The sequence below is a fragment of the Emydura macquarii genome, unplaced genomic scaffold (assembly GCF_026122565.2).
Source record: "Emydura macquarii macquarii isolate MOO-44397 ecotype Brisbane River unplaced genomic scaffold, CSIRO-AGI_Emac_v2 contig_3530, whole genome shotgun sequence".
In the NCBI taxonomy this organism is placed as follows: Eukaryota; Metazoa; Chordata; order Testudines; family Chelidae; genus Emydura; species Emydura macquarii.
The window spans coordinates 3,661,514-3,685,351 of record NW_027133667.1 but is presented as its reverse complement, the minus strand read 5'-3'; the positions used below and the strand labels follow the sequence as shown (position 1 = coordinate 3,685,351).

The window sequence follows — 23,838 nt, the reverse complement described above, 5'->3', positions numbered from 1 at the left end:
AAAAATAAGTCACAGGACTAAGATTAAGCAGTCTGATATAACTTCTTACTTTGCCACAATAGAAGATTTCTTCTCGTTTTACTTTTCCTTCTTCAATCTTCTCCCAGATGGCCTGTCCCACTTCATGCTCGTTGTAGTACACAAAGGCACCATCAATATGGCGGTAACCAGCATCAATGGCAACCTTCACAGATTCTGCACAGGTACCCTTGAGAGTCTAATCAGACAAGAGAAAGGTCAACATGGTCACAACTTTGTTCGTGCTCATCTGAGCAGCAGTGGCACGGTGCTAAACCTGAATGAGTGAGAAGCATGAATGTCAACATTTCTCCTGTAATCTAAAACTCATCAAGTCTGTTCACATACTAGGCTCCTGGGAAAGAGTGAAGACAAGACAGCACAGCAGTTCAGTAGAAATGACTTTAGATTTATGGAGACTTTATTTTAAGTTCCCCCTTTTCCCTTTCTAGCACCGAATGTAACAGAATTATGCTAAGTTTCTCCACATGCACCCCCCTCCTCCACCCTAACTTTTCAAGAGTCGAAAAGCTACAGTGACAAAACTTAGTTTTTCCTTTTCCTACTACTCTTCCAAATTTGGAAAAGTTTTGAAGAGTTAGAGCAGAAAATAAGAGGGGTAAAATGTGGAAAAGCCATTGGACATTATTTATTTTAATGCACTCCATGGTGCAAAAAAAAAAAAAAAAAAAAAAAGTTAGTTTTTTCCAAATGCAAATCTAAACATTTTAGATCAAGATGATCTCATTGTGACGTTCCCTGTCAAATCAAAGCTTTCCCACAAGAAGTTATTTGACAAGACCCCATGGGAAATGTTTTGATTGAAACAGCTCTATTAAAACAGATCAGAGACTGTCTGCACAGTTAATAACCTGTGACAACTTAGTGAGGCAGAGGGAGTAGGAATTCAAACATGGCCTTGATTCCCCTCACTGTCACCAATTCAGCACCAAATTGGAATTGCGACATTTTACACTGGCGTGAGAGTAGAATTGGGTCCTGTGGGATTAACATATCACAGATAGGCAGTGGCTTCACAGTCTGCCTGAGAATATGTATAGTAATTTGATTTTTTTAAAGGTCCTGACTGCTGCAGTCTAGAAACTAAAACAGAGGGAGGGACTGTATGGGACTGATATCTTGATATGTCCAAATGAAGAGCGTGCTACACCTTTGGCTGTACTTTGGGCCTCATGTAGCCGATCTGCAGCCATGATGACTCATCCTTTAAAAAAAAAAAAAATTAAGTCCACATGGGTTTGTTTCAAAGCAACTCAGCTCTTTGCCATGTACCAGCCTGGAGTTCAAGATGCATACCAGCCAAGCCAAACAAACAAAGTTCACTTAGGGAGAGAGGACAGTGTGGAAAGCAGAAGTACAGCCACTATCCTCACATCTAACAGTCTCACTGCAAGTAGCTTGACGCTGTTGCCAGTGTCTTTGCTTATTGGAGGGTGGCTCAAAGGACTCACAGATACAGATACCATGTGTCAAGTTCCCAAAAAGAGGACACGGCTGGCAGGAGGGGAAGGCGGTTATAGCAGCCACCGCTCTCTGGCTGTCCCAGCTCCGAAGGCAGCGCCAGCAGCAGTGCAGAAATAAGGGTGGCAATATCAAATCACAGGTATTAGTTCATATTTCAGGAATCCACCCAGAGAGAGATTGGAGGACCAAAAAGAGAGATCATGTCCAGGAAAACCCAGATGTATGGTAACCCTATTCACAGGTCCTTGTGGTGTGCTACTTTAACTTCACTTTTTGGAAGGTACTGATGCTGTGTCTGTACAATATTATATTTATATCCTTAGCCAGAGCTCTCAACCTGCCAGGGCTCAGATGTATCTAGGAAGGAACAAGAAAAAGGTGATTCAACAGGAGTATTAAAGCTTCGGGTTTTTTTAAAATGCAGACGTGCGACTCAGATTTACCCTTGTTGGTTAAAAGTCTGAGGGAAAGTTGAGAAGCTGAATGTAAGTGTTCAGCCAGCCACCCCCACATCAGGGCAGACAGTGCAAGTTCATTCACTTAATATGTACCCTGGCAAGGAGACAACACTTGTTCAAATGCTATGCTTCTTTCAGCATGTGACCTTCCTAGAGGGACATTCGGGCCCTGCCAAGACACCTTTCCAAGTTGTCAGCCTGGGCCATGCCAGAGTGTAATGAAGATCCTATAGGCTAAGACCCCAAATCTGAAGAGACCAAGTCACTGTCTTGACACATTTTTAATCCCTTTATGATAGGTAAAGGTTAAGGTGCATCAAGTATGGAACAATGGCAAACTCAGACACATACTGTATTTCGTGTGGTGCCTAAACCTGCAGAGACAGGATTTAAGGAAGCTACAAACTGAAGACTGCATAACAGTAATTCTTGTCCTTTGAAGGCATGTTATCTACTTAAGAAGTAAAGTTTCCGTTCGTGGCTCAAGCTTTTCAGTCCTAGCATCTTGGTATGTTTTTTGGGGAAGTGTTTTTTAAGTTTCCATTTCTCTTTTTAGAGTTGGTCTTATTGGGCTCCCCAATCACTGTTAGACAAAAATTGCACCGTTTGGCCTGGTGGTGCCCTTCAGCTCAATCAAGTATGCACCAGGTTGGCACCAATGACTGGAACACGTTTCAGCACTTTGATGCGTACAGGAACTTTGGAACCTCAGGCCAACTTCTGTATGCGTCTCCTGGTGCACTAGTGCATTGGAGTGATGATTAAGTTTCAGGAAATTCAACGTACTCCCGTGTCAAAGCATTAGCACTTTTTCAGATGGAATCCATCCTGGCACTCTAGTTTTCAGGAAGCAATGGGAACAGCTATGGATTTTTTTTTAATGGAGTCAGTAGTGCATCTTTGCTTTGATGACCCCATCCATTTTGATCACCAGGCCTGCAGGGGACAGGTGAGGCCAGAAAACAGTGTGAAGAGTGGAGGGAATATCCCCAATAGCTAGAGGAAGAGTGGAATTACATGCTGAAAAAGGGAGGAGAAGGGAAGTGAGAAAGTTTCCCCAAGTCACAGAAAATAGCAATCTCCTTTGATAGGTTCAGTTCACAGCCTTAGAAAAGTTGAAGCTTCCAGCTGTAGATGAGTTGATCCAGAGGTAGGAAGCAGGAAGACAAGATGGGGATGGTGCAGCTGCATTTTATGTCCCTTTGCCACGTGCCTTGTCCCAAACACAGCTACGCACACAGCACATGGCATGGAAAAGCCTCAGAGTTGCCCTGTCCACGGGCATGTTTCTACGTGTCCTGGTGACTCATAAGTTGTAGCCCCTGAGCTCTTTCACTGGATTCATTATACATTTGAGTTCCCTTGATGGGTAATTAAGCAGGCTTAGTGCTGCTGCCATCCTGTCTGGGGTGTCACCCAGAAACACAGCACAAATGTGAAATACAAATATAACACTCATATTTAGAATTTACAATACAAAACTGACACATACATATAAATGTGCTTATTAATCTTCATGATCGTAACTTTTCCATCAGTACCTTGCATGGCATATCTTATATGATATTTATCGCAATTCTGTAATATTGATATCAGTAATATAATAAATGATCACTTATATTCCAGACAGTGTCACAATACCTATCTACCATGTTTCTTCTGTGAAGAAAGCATTCCTAGTTTTTTCAGTATCTCTTCTCATGGAAGTAATGTTCCTAGAAGAACAGTTAGTCTCTGAACTATTATATTGTGGAAACACAGAAACCAGAATTCAGGTTTCCAGCTGAGGGCAAACCATAGTTGATAGTTGCAGATAATGGAAGTTGTATAATCTCACTCATTATGCCTCCTACAGCATAAAGGTTTGCTTTTTTGACCCCTACCGTACAAAGGGTAGACAATTCAATGAAAATATCTTCTTCCCTATCACAAGGTAATTTAAACTCGTTGTGAGTAGTTCAGGTTATTCCTACAAGTGTAGGTAACAGATGAAATGCCAGGTAGTCATATTACCCATTAACCTAGTTTAGTTTAGGCCCTTCTATATTTCCTCCATCTATCCTGTTTTCCACATCACTACTAGGCCCCATATTTAATGTAGTGCAAGTCTTTGTGACATGGCAGAAAGCTAATAACTCACCATGTCCACCCTGGGTTTAGCCAGTTGATCAATACGCTATCTCGTTTGCTGACTATTGGGTTCTTTAATAGTTTCTTTGAGGGATTCTCTCACCTAATTACCCTGTTTTCCATTCCTCTGTTCGGACAAATTTTAGTGAGTTTACACATTACTAGCAACTCAGCCAATTCATTCTGGAGTTCCTTCAGAACTCTTGGATGTGTATCCTCCAGTCCCAATGACCAATTTAAAATAGCCCTTTCCTATCCCAGAGAATGTTCAGTCTTCAAAGTTTGCTTAATCCTAGGCATTAGAACCCAACAGAAGGATATGTTTGTTGCACATAGGCTAGAAAAATGCCAGTGAATTTCATAAGTATTATTTACTGAGCCCTCTTTGAGAAATTGTTTAAATAAATTGGATGGGTACCTGTGATGTTTGCCTTTTATGTGCCAAACATTATTCAAATGGCCCTTTTTACTTCAGTTCTCACTTGTTACCACTTTTGCTTCCTGTTTTTATTCCACTTTCTTGCCTGTAAGATGTCCTCTTCTCCCATGTTAGCATCCATTCCTTCTCTCTCTCCATTGGGTTCTCTCTCTCTCTCTCTCTCTCTGAAGTCCCCACACACACTATTTCTATCTAATGTATCCCATCTCTCTCCCCTTCTGAGAGAGAGCTTGGACATTTCAACCACCCAATATCCAGAGGGCTAACCCTACTCACCACAGACAAACTGAAGAGGGAGATCTGAGGAAGGGTACTACTCAGGGGCAATGCTCAGGGAGCATTCTGGGATTCTTACCAGACCACTGTTCCTTGACACCAAGTGACTCCATCTTTCATAACACCCCCCAGCTATTGGTTGTCTACAGTCCATGGTCCCACAGCTGCCCCCTATGCCTGCTGGAAGGAGAGAAGAATTCTCACTCTGTTCCTTTCATCTCCCTGAAGAGCTTCTTAGCTGCTGATGGGGAAGTAACTCTGCAATCTCTCTCTTCAGCTTTTCAGTTGATAGGCGTTTGGTGGGGGTGGGGAAGGTTCTGTTGCTCTACCCACTAAACTAGTAAAATAATTTTAGCTGACTGTACCAGATTGCTCTTTCGCAGGAGCACATGCAAAGGGATAAAAATTAGGATATCACAGGCAGTGCTTTTGTCCTATGCCTTTACAGGGTGTTATTAATTTGTCATTACTATGTTAATAAACATGGACTAATGGCAGAAAAACAGTAAGAATTAGTACATCCTGCCATGTCTTTTCACTTCAATAAAATACGCGCGCCAGTCTTGCTGTCAGCTCCCAAACTGGCAGAGACTAGGAGCTGCAGAGGCAACACTTGAAGGATACAAGCAGTCTGCACAGCTCTTCAGCAAATAAATTGGCTAAGAGTATCCATCTCACCTCAAACTAGAGAAAGGATTGCCATGAGGAGAAGATGAAGGTGCTGGGAAGCATAGGGCCATCTTCAGAAGAACTGGATTTTTACTACCGCATGCTGAAGATCCAAGCTGTGGATAAAATATACCAGTTCCAATCTACAATTTAAGATTTCAAGGTGCTATTTAGGAATCTTAGTCCACTAGATACAGGAAGTAGATAGGTACATCCCAGATTCAAAGTGTCCCTTGCTAAAGCCCTGAAGTTGCAAACCAATTTCCATATTAAAATTTCGGAAAGCCTAGTTGTCTCCCAGCACCTACTTTCCTTTGCCTATTTTCTGAATAAAGTGGCAAGAGAAAAAGTGTCCGAAGTTGGGAAGTGACTATAGAAAGCACCTTGTTTAAGTAATTAAGATGTTCTAGGAAAAGCCAGATCAACTTTGTGGACTAAGGATGTAAACAGCACAAGGGAACATTCTTAGAATTGCTTACTCTTGCAGAGGAGAAACTGGACTCTTTCTTGGAAAATACCAATCACCAGAACATAACCAGCTTCTATCCAGGAAAATCTGGCAGCTGTCCCCAGGAAACATTGGCAGCCATCAACCAGGAAGCAAAATCCAGAGAAATGATCCCTGCAAAAAGCTGGCAGAGCTCAGAAATGATGGCTAAATAGCACTGCAGGCTCTACACTACTGTACTGTATGCTATCACTCTGTTAGGGAAGCCATCTGGGGAATTGCTGGACCAGAGCGCTATTCCATCTCATCTGGTATCCTGCTACTGGCAGTGAATGGTACCAGATGCTTCAGAAGAAAGTAGGGGAAACTCCATAATGCATCTTACCTTTTGTGCCATGATATGAGTAGGAGGAAAAGGGTGAATTTTTTCTCTAATCCAACAGGCCATCAATCTACACCCTGAAGCTTGAGGTTTGATTCCCCTTGTAATGGCAATTTAGCGTGCATAACTAGAGATTGAGTTTTTCTAAAATTCCTGTTAGGTGGTTGTTTTAGGATTTAGCCAAAGCTGTGATAAAGAGAGCCTTATTATTGTAGCTGGCATAGTCTGCCCCAGTTATTTTACCAGAGCAAATCAAAGATTGCAGAATCTGCAATTTGTAGTCTCTGCAACTTTCCATAGAATATAAAGTCTTTTTGAAGAGTTGTGAATATATCCTCTGCGAACCAATGGGCTGCTGCCCTGTTAATCCAGTCTTGCAGAAAAGCAAGGCTGTTTGACAAACATAGTTTAGGCCCTGCCCATGCTGCAGTCAAGCCGCTTTTGAGCTCTTCCTTTTCCTAGGCACATTTAAAGGTTGTAGTGTTAACAGAGAAATCCATTGGCTTTGATTTAGCGTTTCTCAAACTGAACTCTGAAGTTTTGGTCACAGGGTTTGCAGCCTTTAAGACTCAAGCAACTATTAAGGGGGTTTCAAGTTCATGCAAGGATAGTCATGTGGTCAGATCATTGACTGAAACTTAGGAGATGTAGGTTCAATTCCAAGCTCCTCTGTAGACATGTCACATCAGCCCTCTATGGCTCAGTTCTTACCCCTCTGTAAAATGTGGATGATATTTTTCTTCCTCATGGGGATGTTGTGAAGACATTAATTAATGCTTGTCAAATGTCCTGGTGATCTGGATCGGACAAGCACTTACACCCCTGTTAAAGTTGCAGACTACAATATGAAGCCAAGTTTTGGGGAAGCCCTTCATCTTTGAAGCCTCCTGGGAAAGCTGCGATCAGGTGGCCTGCAACATACCAGATGCCTCAGGGGCAGCTCTTCAACCTTTGCTGTTGCCACCTAGCCACTAATGGTCTTCATGGACACCACTCCACCTCTTTGGGTGTCAGGCATGAAACAGTACTGTTCATCAGTCAGTGGTTGAAAGAACTACAGAGCACAAAATGCCTCCTGCTCCTGGTTTGATAGCTAGAGAATTTAAGCAAGCCAAGCAGATAGTTATGGGTGTCAGATGTCCATGGCCACTGGCAGCTGAAATAGGTTAGGACAGTTTCCTGGACAGCATGAGGACATGGCACCCTGACAGCCCCAGAAGCTGTCTATTAATTTGGAAGAAAGACAAGGTGTATGAGGTAATATTTTTTTTATTGGACCAACTTATCGTCTCTCCCACCAACAGAAGTTGGCCCAATAAAATATATTACCTCGCCCACCTTGTCTCTCTACTTTCCTGGGACCAACACAGATTCAACTATGCTGCATATTAATTGGAAGGGCAGCCACCATATCAGAAGACTCGAAGAACTCCTTTAAAATGAGGTCCTTCTCTGTGGCCCCTCCCCAGTGTCTGATCTCAGGAAAAGCAGGGGCACCAGCATCCCTGAGAGAAGGGAAGGAGCTTTCAAGTAGCACCCTCTTCATCCCCTAATGAATTTAGAGGTAAGATTTCTGGGGCTGTTGTGAGAGCAGAGGTGGAGTTTACAGTTATATCAGAGCCGCAGCACCAAGCTAGCTGAGAGGTTGAACCAGCAACTGTTTGAAGCTGAAAAACAGGTGGGTTTCTTGTAGTATCTTTAATTTTAGTGGGCGTTGCCTCGTGGACCAAATGAGTCCAAAGTTAAGCGTGGTCCCCTGTCAGCAGGGCTGCTAGCTGTTTTTGCAGGAGATGCATGCCATTCTAGAAAGACAAACCATGTTAGTACCTAGTCTGTGACAAGTAAGGAGACACATTATGGTGGTCACTTAAAGTTAGGTTCTAGCCTCAAGAAACTAGAGTCAGACCGCCTAATTTCCAAATCAAGTCTGCTTCATTCATAAGTAATCAAGAGGCCCGTTAGAGCTCCATGACAGTTTTTAGACTTCCAGTTCAGCTAGGTCAACCTGAGGTCCAAGTGCTGAGCTCAGTTTTCCTTCTCACTTAGCAGTGTTGCCAACGCACAGGTTTGTGGCATTCAGTTTGTGACAGCTTCTGTAGTAAGGGGATGCTGAGAATCTCAGTTTTTGTTCAGAGATAGTTTCTAGCCTGCCTGGCTGTGAAAAGAGCATGAAACTGCATGCCCTACAGGCTCAAAATCCAGAAGGCAACTACAAAGAACCCAAAGTACTTATTGCCAAAAGGTTCACAAATCACGCGTCTTAAAGCCTCAGCACCAGTATTAATGATTCTGCGGGACGAGCTCTGCCCTTGGCAGAGTTGAGTCTTGCCACTTAACTAATGGTGGTTGTTTGATGCATGACCCCCAATAGCACACGTAGGGGTAGAAACAGTTAACTCTCACATCAGTCATTACAGTAAACAGCTATGACACCACAGTGTGAGCAGATCTATTTATTTGGTCACTTTCCAGACCAGCATCACTTAATGAGTGGGAAATCCTCTGTTTCCTGAAATATTACTATTTTTCCCCAAACTTTCTGCTGCTCTTGGTTAATACACACTTGAATTGATACAAATGTACTCCAGATGTCTGAAATTGTCAGCCATTCACCCAGATATATCTAACATACAGCAGTTGCTATTTGTGTCACTACCACTGGAATTAGCCAACAACAAACACCAGAAAAGGGTGCAGTCTCAAGGCCTAAATTTGCTGTCTCTCCAGCATTGTCTTGTGCTCGTGGAGTTGATTACTCTTGCATAGGAGCAGGTCTGCATGTGTCTCAGTGTTCTGAAGTCAAACGAACAGTGCCAGCTTGGCAGTTATGCATGGCGTCTCAGCTGGTGTAGATTGGCAGAGCTCCATTGGCACCAGCTGATGATCAAGCCATTAATATTGTCCTAAATCAAGTTTTAGACTTTGCAACATACGAATATGCCATTGTGTACTAGAATGTATTGAAAAGGTTTCCTATCCTAGCTAAGGTGTTACAAGTTGCCGTCTTTCTAGCAAATAGTTGGGGCAAAACTAAGGCCCAGGGCTACTGAAGATTCCTGAATCCCCATGTTGATTCTCTTTCCCTGTCCCCCATGTCTTTTATTCAAGTCTGATCTCATTCCCAAATAAGGCACCCATCTCTTCCCAGCGGAGATCAGCCTCAGTTCTCCTGCTTGCTACAAAATTACGCCTTGTACTGATGCCTGCTACTTTGCTTCTTTGTAGCATCTGGGGACTTTATCCAGTCTTGGAAACTAGATCTCACCAAAAACTCTATGACTTAGTTGAGGAATAAGTAACAAACTGAAAGACTCCGAAGCCCAAGGATACTGTCAAAGGAGACGCAGATGCAGCCTACCAACTATTTTGCTTATATGGTACGTCATGTTCATTCCCCATGACTTGTCGTCAACTCTTCAAATATTGAGCCCTGTGATTTTAACCAAAGGTACTGATTACATATGTAGAAAGCAAAGAGAGGTAGAGGAAGCAGTGCTCCAATGAAGCGTGGACTGGGGTCAGAATAGGTGTTCCCTAGCAATGTGGAGACAATAACAAGTTTTACTTCTTCCTGTTGCTTCTGTACGAGGGGGGATGAAGCATTGGGCCCCCACCCCGTGAAGATAGGCAGCCAGTCTGATCTGGCAGAGGATCAGCTGTTGTAGCACTTTAATGAAGATGTTCTAAGATGACGGGAGAGCTCTCTCCTGTCGGCTTATTTACTCCATCTTCACGAGCAGTAGTGTAGTTATTCCACCTCTGGATAAGTGTCGGTGTAGACAGTGCTTAGGTTGGTACAACTACATCATTCACACCCCTGAGCAACGTAGTTATACCAAAGTAATTCTGTAGGGTAGACCAGGGCATAGAAACCTGAACCACACTCCAGTGAAGAGGAAGTTTCTCGCCACAAGGGTCTCTGCTGATATTGAATCAATAATGAATTCTCATGCCACGTGTTATGGAGGATAAAGCGCAAAGCCATTGCCCTCTGCAAGTTACCGACATCCAGTGAGGGATGAAATAATATTACTTGTGGGGAAAGTCTGTGGCAAAAAATTAAAAATTATGTGCGCGATTTTAAAATTGTGCATATTTTATTTGTCAAAACACCACAATATAATCATGCCAGTTTGAATTATTTTGCTAATTTATTTCAAAATACCTGTCAGCAAGAATGTCTGTAATGTTACAGACAACAGAAAAGATTCAGGAAATGTTTTTAGACATATTAATACCGAACTGGGAGTAATAATTCATTTAAACTACATTACAGAAACGTATTTTCTGCTCCCCTCAGAAGCAGTGCAAAGGCTTGAGGGAGTCAGGATAATGGAGGAGCTGAAGGAGAGGGAAGTAATTGCTGGGAAGGAGTCTGGGAATGAACTTGGAGGGTTGTTGGGTGTGGGTGGGAGAAGCTTTTTGGGAGGAGTGGGATTGTTAGGGAGTTGGGGAGCCTCCTCTATGCAAGCCCTGGCCGACCCCTAGCTTCTCTTATTTAGCCGGGCACATTCCTGTCCCCGTGTGTCCCTATACCCCCATTCTCAATTCAGCCAGGCATAGCTGCACATGTCCTCCTGCGGACCTTCACCTTCCCCAGTCAACCCTGGCTCAGTGTCACCCCATTAGCTCCTGTGTTCCACCCCGGTCTGTCCCCCCACTAATTCTTTTAAACCTCAGTCTGGGTGACACCCCCACCCATTCCGTGCCTCCTCACCTGCCCCTGCAGGCAGGGCAGTGAGAGGAAGGCAGCCTCTGCCCCATCCCTCTCTGCCGCTGGCTGCTCCGTCGGCCCATGAGCTAGCACCACATCATCCCCTGATGGGCAAAAAGTGTAACTGCAGCATGACTCCTCACAGCTTCCCTTCCCCTCCCTGCACAGAATAATTGATTCTGCACGGGGAGGGGAAGAATCTGCAGGGGAAATGAATTCTGCGCTTGTGCAATGGCGCAGAATTCCACAGGAGTATAATATTCTTGTACTCTGATCTGACTTCAGTCACTGAGAAAACCCTCCTTTACTTAGAATGGTCTTTCAACAAGACTTTCAGATTACTAACTAGACCTTTAGCTGTCCAGCTTTGTTTCCGTTACAATGTGTGAAGTATGCATTCTAATTGTAGACATGCTGGTCCCAGGATATTAGAGACAAGGTGGGTGAGGTAAAAGCTTTTATTGGATTAGATTCTCTTGATGTGAGGGACAAGCTTTCAAGCCACACAAAGCTCTTCTTCAGGTCCTACAGGCAGAATGGCAAAGCAACTTGTCCTGACTAATCCGCACTGCACTACCCACATCACGTGTAAACTGACAAATGCCAGACTCTCCCTGCAACTCTCCCAGCCTGTGAGCAGCTCAGCTCCAAACTGCTGAACTTTTAACCACAAGCCAGTCAGGTGTCCTGCCCTCTAGCATACCCAGTCACCAATGCAAGCACGCCAGAAATTCTCCCTAGCAAATTGGTTAACAGCCACCCGTTTTCTCCACTACCTAATTTACCCACCTCTCCCTTGAGAAGTGCCCTTGCCCTTCTCAAATGCCTAACCCTCCCATGAGTCCTAACCTCTTCTTGCCACAAACGCCTCAGCCTCACTCCCCATCCAGTTTACAAAGGGTGAGCCACCTGGAAGATGTTCTAAAGGCTGATGTCCTATCCCTAAACTTTAGGTGCCTAGAGCAAGTGGTGCTGAGCAGTGTTTCAAATGACTGAAGAAAGGTCTTATACTTGCCAGATTAACTTTTCCCCAATTGTTGCCACATTCTGCATTGATACAATTTGTTTCATTTGCCAAAAATAATGCAGGCTTAACTTTCTATTAGCCAGCTATCAACAACAACAGTCTAAGTAGTCATGTGATCGAATTCTAAAGCTGCTGGAGGACTTCATGCGTCCCTCCTCCCATTTCTAGGAGAGGTGTTTGAGTATGAGATTCTCTCATTGCTGTGTCTCTTCCGGTCAACTCAATTAGTCCACCTCCACGAAAGGCGGAAGACGGCGTCGATGGGAGGGTGTCTCCCGTCGACGCAGTGCCATGAAGATACCACGGTACATCAATGTAAGTATGTCAATGGGAGATACGCAAAGTACTTAACGTAGTTTGCGTATCTCCCATCGACTGCTGCCACCAGTGTAGACCAGCCCTAAGTTGCTGCTCACAGAAGTGGAGTTAAGTCAATGTAGTACGTGACTTACATTGGTGGGAGCACCAATGTAGCATAGACACCAACAGAGTTAGGTCAGCGTAAGATACTGGTAGTAAACACTTCAGACAATCTGCCCTGATTGAAGACTTCAGCTAGTCAAACATTGATGATTACTCTTGTACTGCATGCCCAATGCTATGTTTATTTAAAAGGGACTTTTCCTTTGATCATACTTACCTTGATGTATTAATTTATTGGTATATGCTGCAGTCCAAAGATAACTGTTAGCCAAGTAATCACCTTCATAAAAATAAGGTGTGTTTTGGCTCAGGCACACTTGAATGTCTGCAAAGTTGTTCATTTTAATTCTGATCCTGTATTACAGGGCACAGGGTTCTGCCCATAATTTTTATCTCGCTTCACACGGGACAATGACTCCAAGCATGTAAAACTCTGTACATTGAGAGGGAGGTAGCCAATTTGTTCATATTGCACAGCCAGGTGTGGAAACAGAATAGATATCACGTATGCTTCTATGGAGGTGATGCAGCAAACAGTTCTATGGCCCTTATACCACAACCTTACATCAAGAAGCACAGGATATTTTGGAACCTTTTGGCTGTTGGCATTCAGCTTTTGGGAGCCACAGGAATTAGGAATTTGGGTCTTGTCTCAGGGACATTTCTTTGAAAGTGTCAGATCCAGCTGCAAGACAGTCTAAAAAGAAAATTGAGCTTTTCTTTTTGCTCAGCACAGCGGATCTGCTGACCAGCACATGGCCTCAGAAATTGCTTACACTGGAAGGCTACTGAGTTTAGGGAAGGCAGATGGCCTCCTAGTCACTGTGCAGCAAACACACTTTGATTCCAGCTCAATATTTTGAGGTACAGATGCTGGAGGGCAGAGTTTCTAGGAATTCTGGACTAAGCTAAAGTCAGAGTCTGTAGATGCCAAGGTGACCATAAGTAATTATATATATATATATTTTAAAAATTCCTGATTGATAGCCTGGGCAACCTTAATGAAGTCAGGATTGTATGGGATGTAAGTGGCAGAATGTGTCAACAAGACATGTATAGGAACGCTGTTCTCCAAGTACATTCCTATTTCAAAAACTTTGTTCACTGTATCTCATAACAATACGGCAGTGAACTACAACAGACAAATGCTAGCTCAACCAGCCATATCAAGTTTCAATTAAATATCAGTATCATGGTGTGTAATTATCAACCCAGATAATAAGTGAACCCTTGTAAAGTACGGAGTATGTAAAATGCTGTATCAATGCTAGGGATTATTCAATATTCCTAAAGACAACAGATTACTTGGGGTAAGAATTATCCATCCCTTTAATTAGTATTTCAGTCATTGTTTGCTTGCTGTAAAATTCTGAAGTTGTGAATATTTGGAAGTTAGCAACAAAAAGTCCAAACTTTGCTTTGATATTTTTAGCCCTTCCTGCTTTCACGATGTGAAAGCACCATTGTTAACTGGATGTTTTAAAGTCTGCACAGTAAATTGACTGAGAGGATCACCGAAAATGTTTGTAGATTGGCCACACTTTGTCTGAACTGCTAACAATCTGAATTTAAAGAAACCTCCAGGATGCCAGCAGAAAGACATTGTAAGGCAAATTGATAAGTCAGCTGCCTTTGAAAGGAAAGTATCAACTTTTAACAGTCCTCTTAGATCTTTGTGCTCAGAAAACTTTGAGGAGGTGAACTGCTTCATGTGTTTCTAGTCTGAATCTGTCAGCCTGATCAGAGCAATAAAAGTGTTTATAAAAGGAAAGATAGAGGATAGATACTTACTTTTTTGGGGTCAGAATAGGTGCCAAGTCCAATCACGGGGATGCTATTCCCATCACTCAGAGAGATGCGGTGGTTTTTAGCAGTTAGATTCATGATGCAGATAAAGCACTTGACTGCAACTTTCTAACAGACTGAATCAAAACAGCAAGAACCGACTGTGTGTGCAGCGTGTTCCAGCGCTCCAGGCTATATCACTAGAGGGCGAGAGAGAGACAGAGAGAGAATGAAATCTTCTATTTCTCAACCTGCTCTGTGCCAGCAATAAGTGTGCAATCTGTTAAGAGCAGCCTGGGGTAGCATTTCCAACTTCGTCATTGGAAGTGACTGACAGGACAACCCAGGGTTACCCTTCAATTTTCCTAAAAGCAAATTTGCAGTAGGGTGAAATATTAACTGCCAGATCTCATTGGGCAGGGAAGCGAGCAATTCCGCGCATTATAGTTTGGAGAGTTGTTCCCAGTTAATCATCTTCATCAGAAACACACTGGACTTCTCTTTTCCTGTTGGCTTTAAGTATCTGCTATGAGCAAGGATTTGTTATGAGTTTAAAAGTAGAGACAGGGAAAAGAAAGGGGGTTGTGATTTTTTTGGGGGGGCGGGGGAGAGGATCTGTGCTTATGCTTGCAACTAACTGTCTTCCACCACTGCAAACAAGATTTAGTGTTACTGACTCTTCAAATAATTTCTATGAGGGCTGATTGTAGGGGGAATAATAAGGGGGGTTGGAAGACATTGTTTCTTTCAAACCTGGAAATACCAAGAACCTTTATCTCACCAGAGCCTCATATGTGCAAATCCATTTAGCGCAATAGCTACACGATACTGTATTTTCCCCTTCAGTCTCTTCTGTCTCACACTGATCCATTCACGTATTCCTATTGCGACTACGAAGCATTTTGTCCCAAGTTAGCCTCAGCATCATTTGCTTGCATTTGTTTTGAAATATGCTGGTCCTTTCACTTTCAGGACTATGACCCATTATGTTATTAACTGAAAACTGCTAAAAACCCCTTATTTACATCAGTCCATTCCTTGACTTTCAGGAAAGAGTCAATCCAGTCCCCCTCCCCCATTGTCATTGTTTGCTTCTGCTATGGGTCAGACTTGGCTAATTCATGCGGCTGCCCCAAATCATAGGTGGTCTTTTTGGGGGGACCTTTTCAGTCTTTATAATATTCTTCCCGTAATGAAAGGCCAATTCCAACCCATGTGAAAGAGCAACATTCACTTGAGCATTTCAATCAATAGCACCAGCTGTTCACCACTTTTTTAATTAGGGTTGTAGAGATTATCCCTTTGATTATTAATACCCCAGTTACTAGCATCAGCAAGTGTCAGTTATTTCTATCACTTCTCTCTGCGCATAGGTCTGTGTTAAGATTGTTGCCTTTGTAAACCTATACATTGAATTCTCTCTTTTTGAGACTCATTTGTTGTTAATGCTGTTCAGAAATGCTACCTTTAGGGATCTGTTCTCTAGCTGGTGCATGTGCATGCACTTGAAATCAATTGGAGTTACACATGTGCACCAAAGACTCAGGAGCCCTCTTGGTCAATTTAGTTTCCATTTCAAATGCATTCAGCATATGCCTTTTTCTGTATCTAATCTTCACACCGCCTTTGTCCTCCCCGCCCCTCCAGGGCATAAATCTTTCTCCTGATTACTCTCTTTTAAACACCTTTTCGCAGTTCTGTCCATTCTTCAAGCAAAAATGTTAGGGACTCGTTCAGTTGCAATCCACCCATCTATAAAATAAATACAAAAGAACAAGGGGATTGGGATCAGATGGAAAGAAGGTTCAGTCTCTTACCAGCACAGCTGTGTTACACCCTCAGACATTATGGCACAGATTTTTCTTTAAGTGGATGCCTGAAGATAGGCCTTTAAAGTCATGGTTCACTGCACAAAGGGCCTGGTTTTCAGAAGGGAGGCAGAGCATCCAACCGCTTCCATTGACAGCTGCTGGGTGCTTCGTACTTTAAGAAAGCGGGAGAGGAGGTGAGAACAGGCCACTTATTTAGGTGGCTAAACATGGATTTGAGAGCCTAATTTTAGGGACTGTAGGTGCCTGATTTAGTGTATTGCAAAGCACAAATGACTGAAGCCACCTCCACCCCCAAATAGCTTAAGAGGCACGAAATGAAGAAAAATGCTACCATACTAGTGTATTTAGATAGAAAGGGAGAAAGTTCAGAGCACAGGGAATCCAACTGTCCACAGCTGATGGACCAAAGTCCCAACTATTCTAACCACAGCCCATGATTTTCTTCATTTATTTATTTTGAATTTTAAGCTCCCTCACATAAATCATTCCTGTTCTGTTGTAATAAGCTATCCCACATACTAGTTATGTGCCCGAGGGGACAATGCCCTTTCTGAAATCCAATTTAAATCCCTCTTTTTCTAATCTCACACCATGCTCCTAGATTATGCCCTCATCCCCCCATGCAAATAGATTCCCCAGCTCCATTTGTGCTTCATCTAGTTGTTTTCTATCCCATAAATATGATCTTGATGGATTCTCGCCACTTTTAAAAATCAACGTATGTTTAAACATTATGGGTCTTGCCTTACATCCAACTGAATGTAGGTTATTTCACTGTTTATACGTCCTAGCACCACGCTTACTTGCTTGGCAGTCTGAAGAGTTGTAAATCAGTGTTATAAACTACAGCTCATTTAGGAAGGCACAACAGGAAAGGGGGGCTAGCACTGTCAAATATGGCATTACCTGTTTCCAAATCACTGACAGCTCTAATCCATAAGCATTCAAGACCATTTGTAATCAGCGTCCTAGCACTGGAGTTCCTAAACATTATTGGTCTATGCACCACTTTCTTAAAGAACTGATGTTTGAAGGAACACATGTAAATGTCTCCTTTGTGTGCACATTGATTTTAGGCTCTGACAGGCCTAATTTACACATTTCCACACTCTATAGTAAAACAAATGCTTCAGTAAGCCTAAAACATTCACTTATAATTATGAGCATAGCTTGGTGGTGACAGGGGGCGTAGCCCGCCCAAACTGCAAGCCTCAGGCAGGTGTGGAATTTGCCCCTCTCCCCACAAGTGGGCCCGTTGGCCTGACTGGATCTGCTCATCTCCCCACTCCCCAATACACAAGCCAAACTATACCTATGCTTATACAATAGAACTTCAGAGTTACGAACACCAAAGTGGAGTTACGAACTGACCAGTCAACCACACTCCTCATTTAGAACCGGAAGTGCACAATCAGGCAGCAGCAGAAACCCCTCTCCCCCCCCAAAAAAAACCAAAACCCCAGATACAGTGCAGTGCTGTGTTAAACTACTAAAAATAAAGGGAACATTAAAAAAATTAACAAGGTAAGGGAACTTTCCGTGCTTGTTTCATTTCAATTAAGATGGTTAAAAAAAGCAGCATTTTTCTTCTGCCTAGTAAAGTTTTAAAGCTTTATTAACTCAGAGTTCCGTTGTAAATTTTTGAAAGAACCACCCTGATGTTTTTGTTCAGAGCTACGAACATTTCAACGTTAGGAACAACCTCCTTTCCCAGGGTGTTCGTAACTCCAAGGTTCTCCTGTAGCATCCTTTTTAAACATCTCAGGCTTCTCAATGCATCAAAAACCAAAGCAGCAGCCATTGCTACTATGTCCTGTGTGTTACTCCAATTACAAGAAACAATAGGTTGTCATAAAGAGCATCCTGATCCATTTCGGGGAGTTGCGGCTGGGCTACAGTCAATGGCTCGACTCTTTAACTTGTCTTTTAAGTTCAAGTTCTTCTTAGTTCATACCTGGATTGATGCTGAACACAGCCCAGACGGGCTTGGAAGGGAGGGTATGGAAGGGGTGGGGGGGCTTTATCTAGGCACCAGGCTGCTTCAGCTCCAGGAACCTCCTCTCCTGGGCAACTCTGGCCCCCTTGATGCCTGTAATGCTGGGCATTCTGCTCAGGGGCTCACCCTGCTGGGAGGCTCAAATTGCAGACAGCTCGTTACTCCTTTGCTGAAGAGCCAGGAAACTCCCCTTAGCCCTGTAACCAGGACTTTATAGATTGCCCCCTGCAACTTCCCTGCATAGACAGTAAGCACTTCCTGCCCCTCAGTGCTGGACGTTTGCTCCTAGCTGCAGTGGAGATATACCTAAGGAACCCCACGATCAAAGGGCTCCCTCTTGCAGTGTAGATCTATCCCTTACCACTGCAGGTTTTGCAGCCACTCTCAATTAGCTATGTATGCATATATTTCTTCAGGGGAGACGCACTTGGTGGGCAGGACTTGTAACTTCACCTCGATGCATTGAGTTAAGCAGCTCAAGCTAAGCTGAACATTAGGTTTAGCAGAAAGCCAGCTGCGCACCAGATGACTACAGAGCCCATCTGCACAGCCACAGCTCATAACATACTAATAAATAAGACGAAGCTAGCATGGTGGGAAAGTTTATTTTCACCATCATGGGAGAAAGCCAGGAGAGAGTGCATTTTGCTTCTGGGGCATATTCTGGTGTGCTGCAGTGCATGCAACTACTATTTGTTTGAAAGTGAAAGTTTGTGGGGGGATTTAAATGCTTTTGGCATACTACTTTCAGTAAACTCATCTACCACCAGTGAAACACAGCACAATTTGTGAGCCCCTGTTCTAGCAGAGAGGGCATAAAATGGGGATGATAGTTGGTGACAGCTACAAACCACCAAATCACATTAGAGAACAGGAAAACCAGTTCTCTAAAATAAATATCTATAGTGTGTAGGGAAAAACTGCATCATATGCTGCATCATATGCTGGTGATAGTTTACAATTTCCTAACTCAAGGAGTGTTGCACACAACATGGATATCTATAGTAGACATCTGTAGTAGACAGACAAAGGAATTGATTTCAACTAAAAGTGGGTGGGGTTTTTTAGGTTCAAGTAATCACGACTGCACATAACAAATGTAACAAGCAGAATAAAGTCCAAACCAGTAATGTGTATTTGGTGCTTGACGGGGGCCAATTTCACAAAACTGAAAACAATTGAGCTAAGTTTGCTGGGAGAAAGAAAGAATTTAAATTCTAATGGCAAACTGTTTAAAAACATTTTACTAAACGCTCCAAAAGGCACAATCCAACAGTTGTGAAAGTAGGTTAAGTTATAGAAGTTTAAAAAGATTTTAAAAATAGCCTGGATGAGAAGGGAAGCAGAAGCAGCTATACAAGATAAACTATATAACAAATAGAAAAAAGGGGGAGCTGACATAATGAATATAAATCAGAAGCTAGGAAATGTAGAAAATTGGTAAGGGAAGCAAAAGGACATCTATAACCGGCAGAATTAAAGATGCTCCTTTTTATTGAGCATATCAACAACAAAAGGAATTCTAACAATTGTATTTTCCATTACTAGATGGACATAGTAGAATTGTGAATAGTAATACAGATGTGTTCAATTAATATTTCTGTTCTCTAGTTTGGAAAAACAGATGTATTCTTATATGATGAAATAATCTTTGCTCCAACAGTATCTATGGATTATTTTAAATAGCAGTTACTAAATCTAGATTAAAAACACAGACGGCGGGTCCAGATAACTTAAATTCAAGAGTTTTAAGAGAGGTGACCAAGGAGCTCTGGTCCATTTAACACAAGTTTTGGAACATTGGGGAAATGCCAGAGAACTGAAAAAACAAGTTTGGTGTTAAGTTTAAGTGTAAATAGGATGGCTCCCTTACGCTGCAGAAGATAACAAGGTGACTCTCAGCCCTGGGTGTCCTGAGAAGGCACCCAGGCTGTACACGTCTCAGGGCACCCAGGGCTGAGAGTCACCTTGTTATTATCTTCTGCAGCATAAGGGAGTCTTGCCTGTGCCAGATGGGTGTCAGCTCCCTAACACAACCAGGGTGTCAGCCATTCAAGCACTAATGTGAGCTATGCCAGCCCTGCCGATTGACAACAGATGCACCCTGACCCCCAACTCCCTCCAAAATGTTCCTCTGTGATATCCAGCCCCTGATCACTCGATACCCACAGAAATCCAGGATGGTCCATTCCCCAAAAGGGAGTGTGCCTACTTTACTAGTTATACTTTAGATTACCACTTGTGTAGTGCGTACAGCACTTGAGATCAATTATAGTAAAACGAAAAGGAAATTTATTTTAAGAAAAAACAGATTCAAATAGAAACAAATCTGAGTGAGGGAAACAAATGATTACATACACAACAAAATCATAAAACATGAACTATGGCCTACACTTAAGGGTTACCTTTTTATCTGCTAAAGCAGATTCTCACCCCATAGTTCAGTCATTTGCAGTGCGTGCTGGCCCCTAGGAGTCAGGCCCCACTTGTTCCTGAAGCACCCCCACTGTTTGAAGGTACCCCTTCAGTGAATGGAGCCAGAGTGTCTCTCTCCCCCTGTGACATAGTGATGGAGTGTTTTGTCTTTATTCATAGACAGGGCAAGCCCCTTGCTGTCATTGTTCCCTTTCACTCCCAAATGGATTCAATGTTTATAGTCTGTCTTTTGTGGTTTTCCATTGAGTTTTTTGGTGCAACAGCGGACAATACATTACATAATCTGCTAGTCTGGGAAGGATGACAACTGCCACCTGCTTGAATGGAACATCACCCAACCATGATTCCCTAGCAACTCACTGTCGCTCCAGGACCATCAGGACAGGATTTCAATATAGTTGCATTATTCTTTAACTATTACCCATACACACACCTCACAGTGATTATGAGTATTAATAAATTACATGCTTGCAGTAGAGTCCTCACATGCTACTCTATGGATAAATACCAAGAAAGCAGTGTTAAGTGTAGTGAGTCTGTCAGGTCTGAAACTGGGGTTGCTTGTAATGAACAGAGAACCCTTTGCCAGTTGGCACCAAGGGTCATCTGTCATACAGCAAAATAATGCTACAGCCTATATGGGACTCATAGAATTAAAGGAGGATCATATGATTAGTGCCAATCAACATGGGTTTATGGAAAATAGATCTGGTCAGACTAACTAGCATATTTGATGAGATTACAAGTTTGGTTGATAAAGACAGCGTTGATGTGTATTTAGACTTCTGTGAGACATTTGACTTGGTACTGAACAGCACCTTAATAAACAAGAATGATACAAAAAAATCCCAACATTATGTACATTAAATGGATTAAAATCTGTTTGTGATAGTTCTCAAAATGTATTTATAAGAAGGAGACTCAAACACTTATGTTTCCAGTGGGGTCCCACAAGTTTTTGGCTCTCCATGATTTAACATTTTAAAAAATTACTTGGAAAATACAACATTACTGATAAAATTTGCAGATAACTGGGGGAGTAGTAAATAATGAAATGGGCAGGTCCTAATACAGAGCGATCTGGAACACATGGTAAACTGGGCACAGGCAACTATGTATTTCCATAGGGCCAAATATAAAGGTCATACGTATAGGAACAAAGAATATAGGTCATAGTTATAGGATGTGGGGACTTTTCTCTGGGATGAAGTGAATCTGAAAGAGATTTGGGCATCATGGAAGAGAGTCAACTAAACATGAACTCCTAGAGCAATGCTGTGATCAAAAGGGCTAATGTGAGCTTTGGATGTTTGATCAGGGAAGTCTTAAATAAGAGTAAAAAGGTTATATTGCCTCTTTATTTGGCACCAGTGCAACTTCTGCTAGAATACTGAGATAAGTACTGGCAGCCATGCTTCAAGAAGGATGTTGATAAGTTGGAGTGGGTTCAGAGAAGAGCCTGAAGAATTATTAAAAAGATTGAGTCCCTTACTATAAGTAAAGCCCTACTTGAATCACAGGATGATTGTCTAGAAATTGCAACTAAATTGTGGACAAACCATGGAAAATTGCAGAAAAGTAATAATGCACCTTCTTATTTGCAGTAATAAGGTCCCTTATCACTTTTCTGTGATTTTCCACTGTTGGGGGCCCAGGGCTGAGAGTGGGGATGCTCGGGGCTGTCAAAACTGCAGTGGAAGCATAATATTGCGGGATCCGCAATGTGCAATATTTGCATGAAGTAGGGCTTTAACCATAAGGCATGTTTTCTAAAGAGCTGAATCCATTTAACTGAACAAAGGTTAAGGAGTGACATGATCACAGTTTAAGTACCCACATAGGGTGCATACATTTGGTAACAGAGGACTTTTCAATCTAACAGACAAAGATATAACATGATCAAATGGCTACATGTTAACGCTAGGCAAATTCAGGCTAGAAATAAGGCATAAGTGTTTAACAGTGAAGGTAAGTAACCATCAGAACAGTTTACCAAGTATTATGGTGGATTCTCCATCATAACCAATTCTTAAATCAAAATGGGATGTTTTTGTAAGATAGGCTCCATGTCAAACATGGCCATTGGATTTGAAGCAGAAATTAATACAGGGAAGTCCTATGGCCTGTGTTATGCAGGAGGTCAGACTAGACTATCACAATTATCCCTTCGGGCCTTAAAAATATACGGAGATTGCTACAAAGGTAACTTTCACTTTTCTTGAGAATCACTAGAGCTACGCTCATTTGGATTTTGGGGGAGGGGCAGAGACTGCTCAAGCAGAGGGGCCCTCATGGCGTATACCCCGCTAACATCCACATTTTATATCAAGGAGGATTGAAGTTGGCCATCTCTGCTGATCTCCTCTGTGATAGTGGGAGATGCAGAGAATGGCTTCCTCTGCACGAAGCAAGGGCCCAGCCGTTTAGGCCTTTGTAGATGAGACCACATCTTCAATTCTACCCAGAAGCCAATCGGCAGCCAGTGCAGATTTCAAACCACAGGTAGTGTCCTTGTGATGAAATACTCAGTTAACAAGAGGGCTGCTGACTTCTGACCTTCTAAGTGGATTTGTGGTGTAATTCCAGGTAAAACGCACTTCAGAAGTCAAATCTAGAGCTAATTAAGTTCTCATGCAAAAGAGGAAGGCCCAGACTCCTGGACAAGTGAAGATAGAAAAAAAGTCTCGGTCACTGCTACTATTGGGTCATCTAAAAGCAGCTGAGAATCTAACCTCCCCCTCTGCTAGATTGCAGGCTGGGTGCATGTAACCAACTTCACCCAGGGGGGAGGGGCCTGATCACCTCAGTCAATTCCTCCAGTTGCTCCCCAGACAACTTGTCTTCGTCTGTTTGCTACTAGAAATAAAAACAAACAAACAAAACAAACACCTATGTCCCAAGTGTGCCCAACCACACTCCTTGGATTGATAGGGATATCACACTCAATGATCCTAAAACCAGATGTCATAGGGACCGCCCTTCATCCAGCTCATTGACTCTCTCAATTATAGACACTTGTTTAAGAGAGGGTGATAGACTAGTTCCTGGTCACACCTCACAGGAGGGGACCACTGGGGAAGTAGAGCAGCTCTGCCCTTTGGGATCCCCCCATAAAAAAAAGTAGTCAACCAAAATTCAGTCCTAGCACTCCTGCCAGGGATTGCGAACACAAAACCACTTCAAGGTCAACAATATCAACAGTGTCAAAGGCAGCTGTGAGATCTAATGATATTAGTATTTACACCTGATTTATACCCCTCACCAGGAGAAGATTAGCCAACATCAGAGCAGTTTCTATGCCATACCTAGCTCAGAATAAA

The 23,838-nt window shown here is 42.7% G+C and overlaps 1 protein-coding gene across 1 annotated transcript in view; it reads right to left on the bottom strand.

Moving 5' to 3' along the window:
- Nucleotides 1-23,838, bottom strand: part of AKR1D1 (aldo-keto reductase family 1 member D1) — a 46,809-nt gene that overhangs the window by 21,915 nt on the left and 1,056 nt on the right. The window contains exons 2-3 of the mRNA XM_067536062.1: nt 14,261-14,454; nt 50-217 (exon numbers count right to left, since the gene is read on the bottom strand). Coding sequence (XP_067392163.1) covers nt 50-217; nt 14,261-14,353 — 261 coding nt within the window. The 5' untranslated portion in view covers nt 14,354-14,454. The remainder of the gene's footprint in view (nt 1-49; nt 218-14,260; nt 14,455-23,838) is intronic.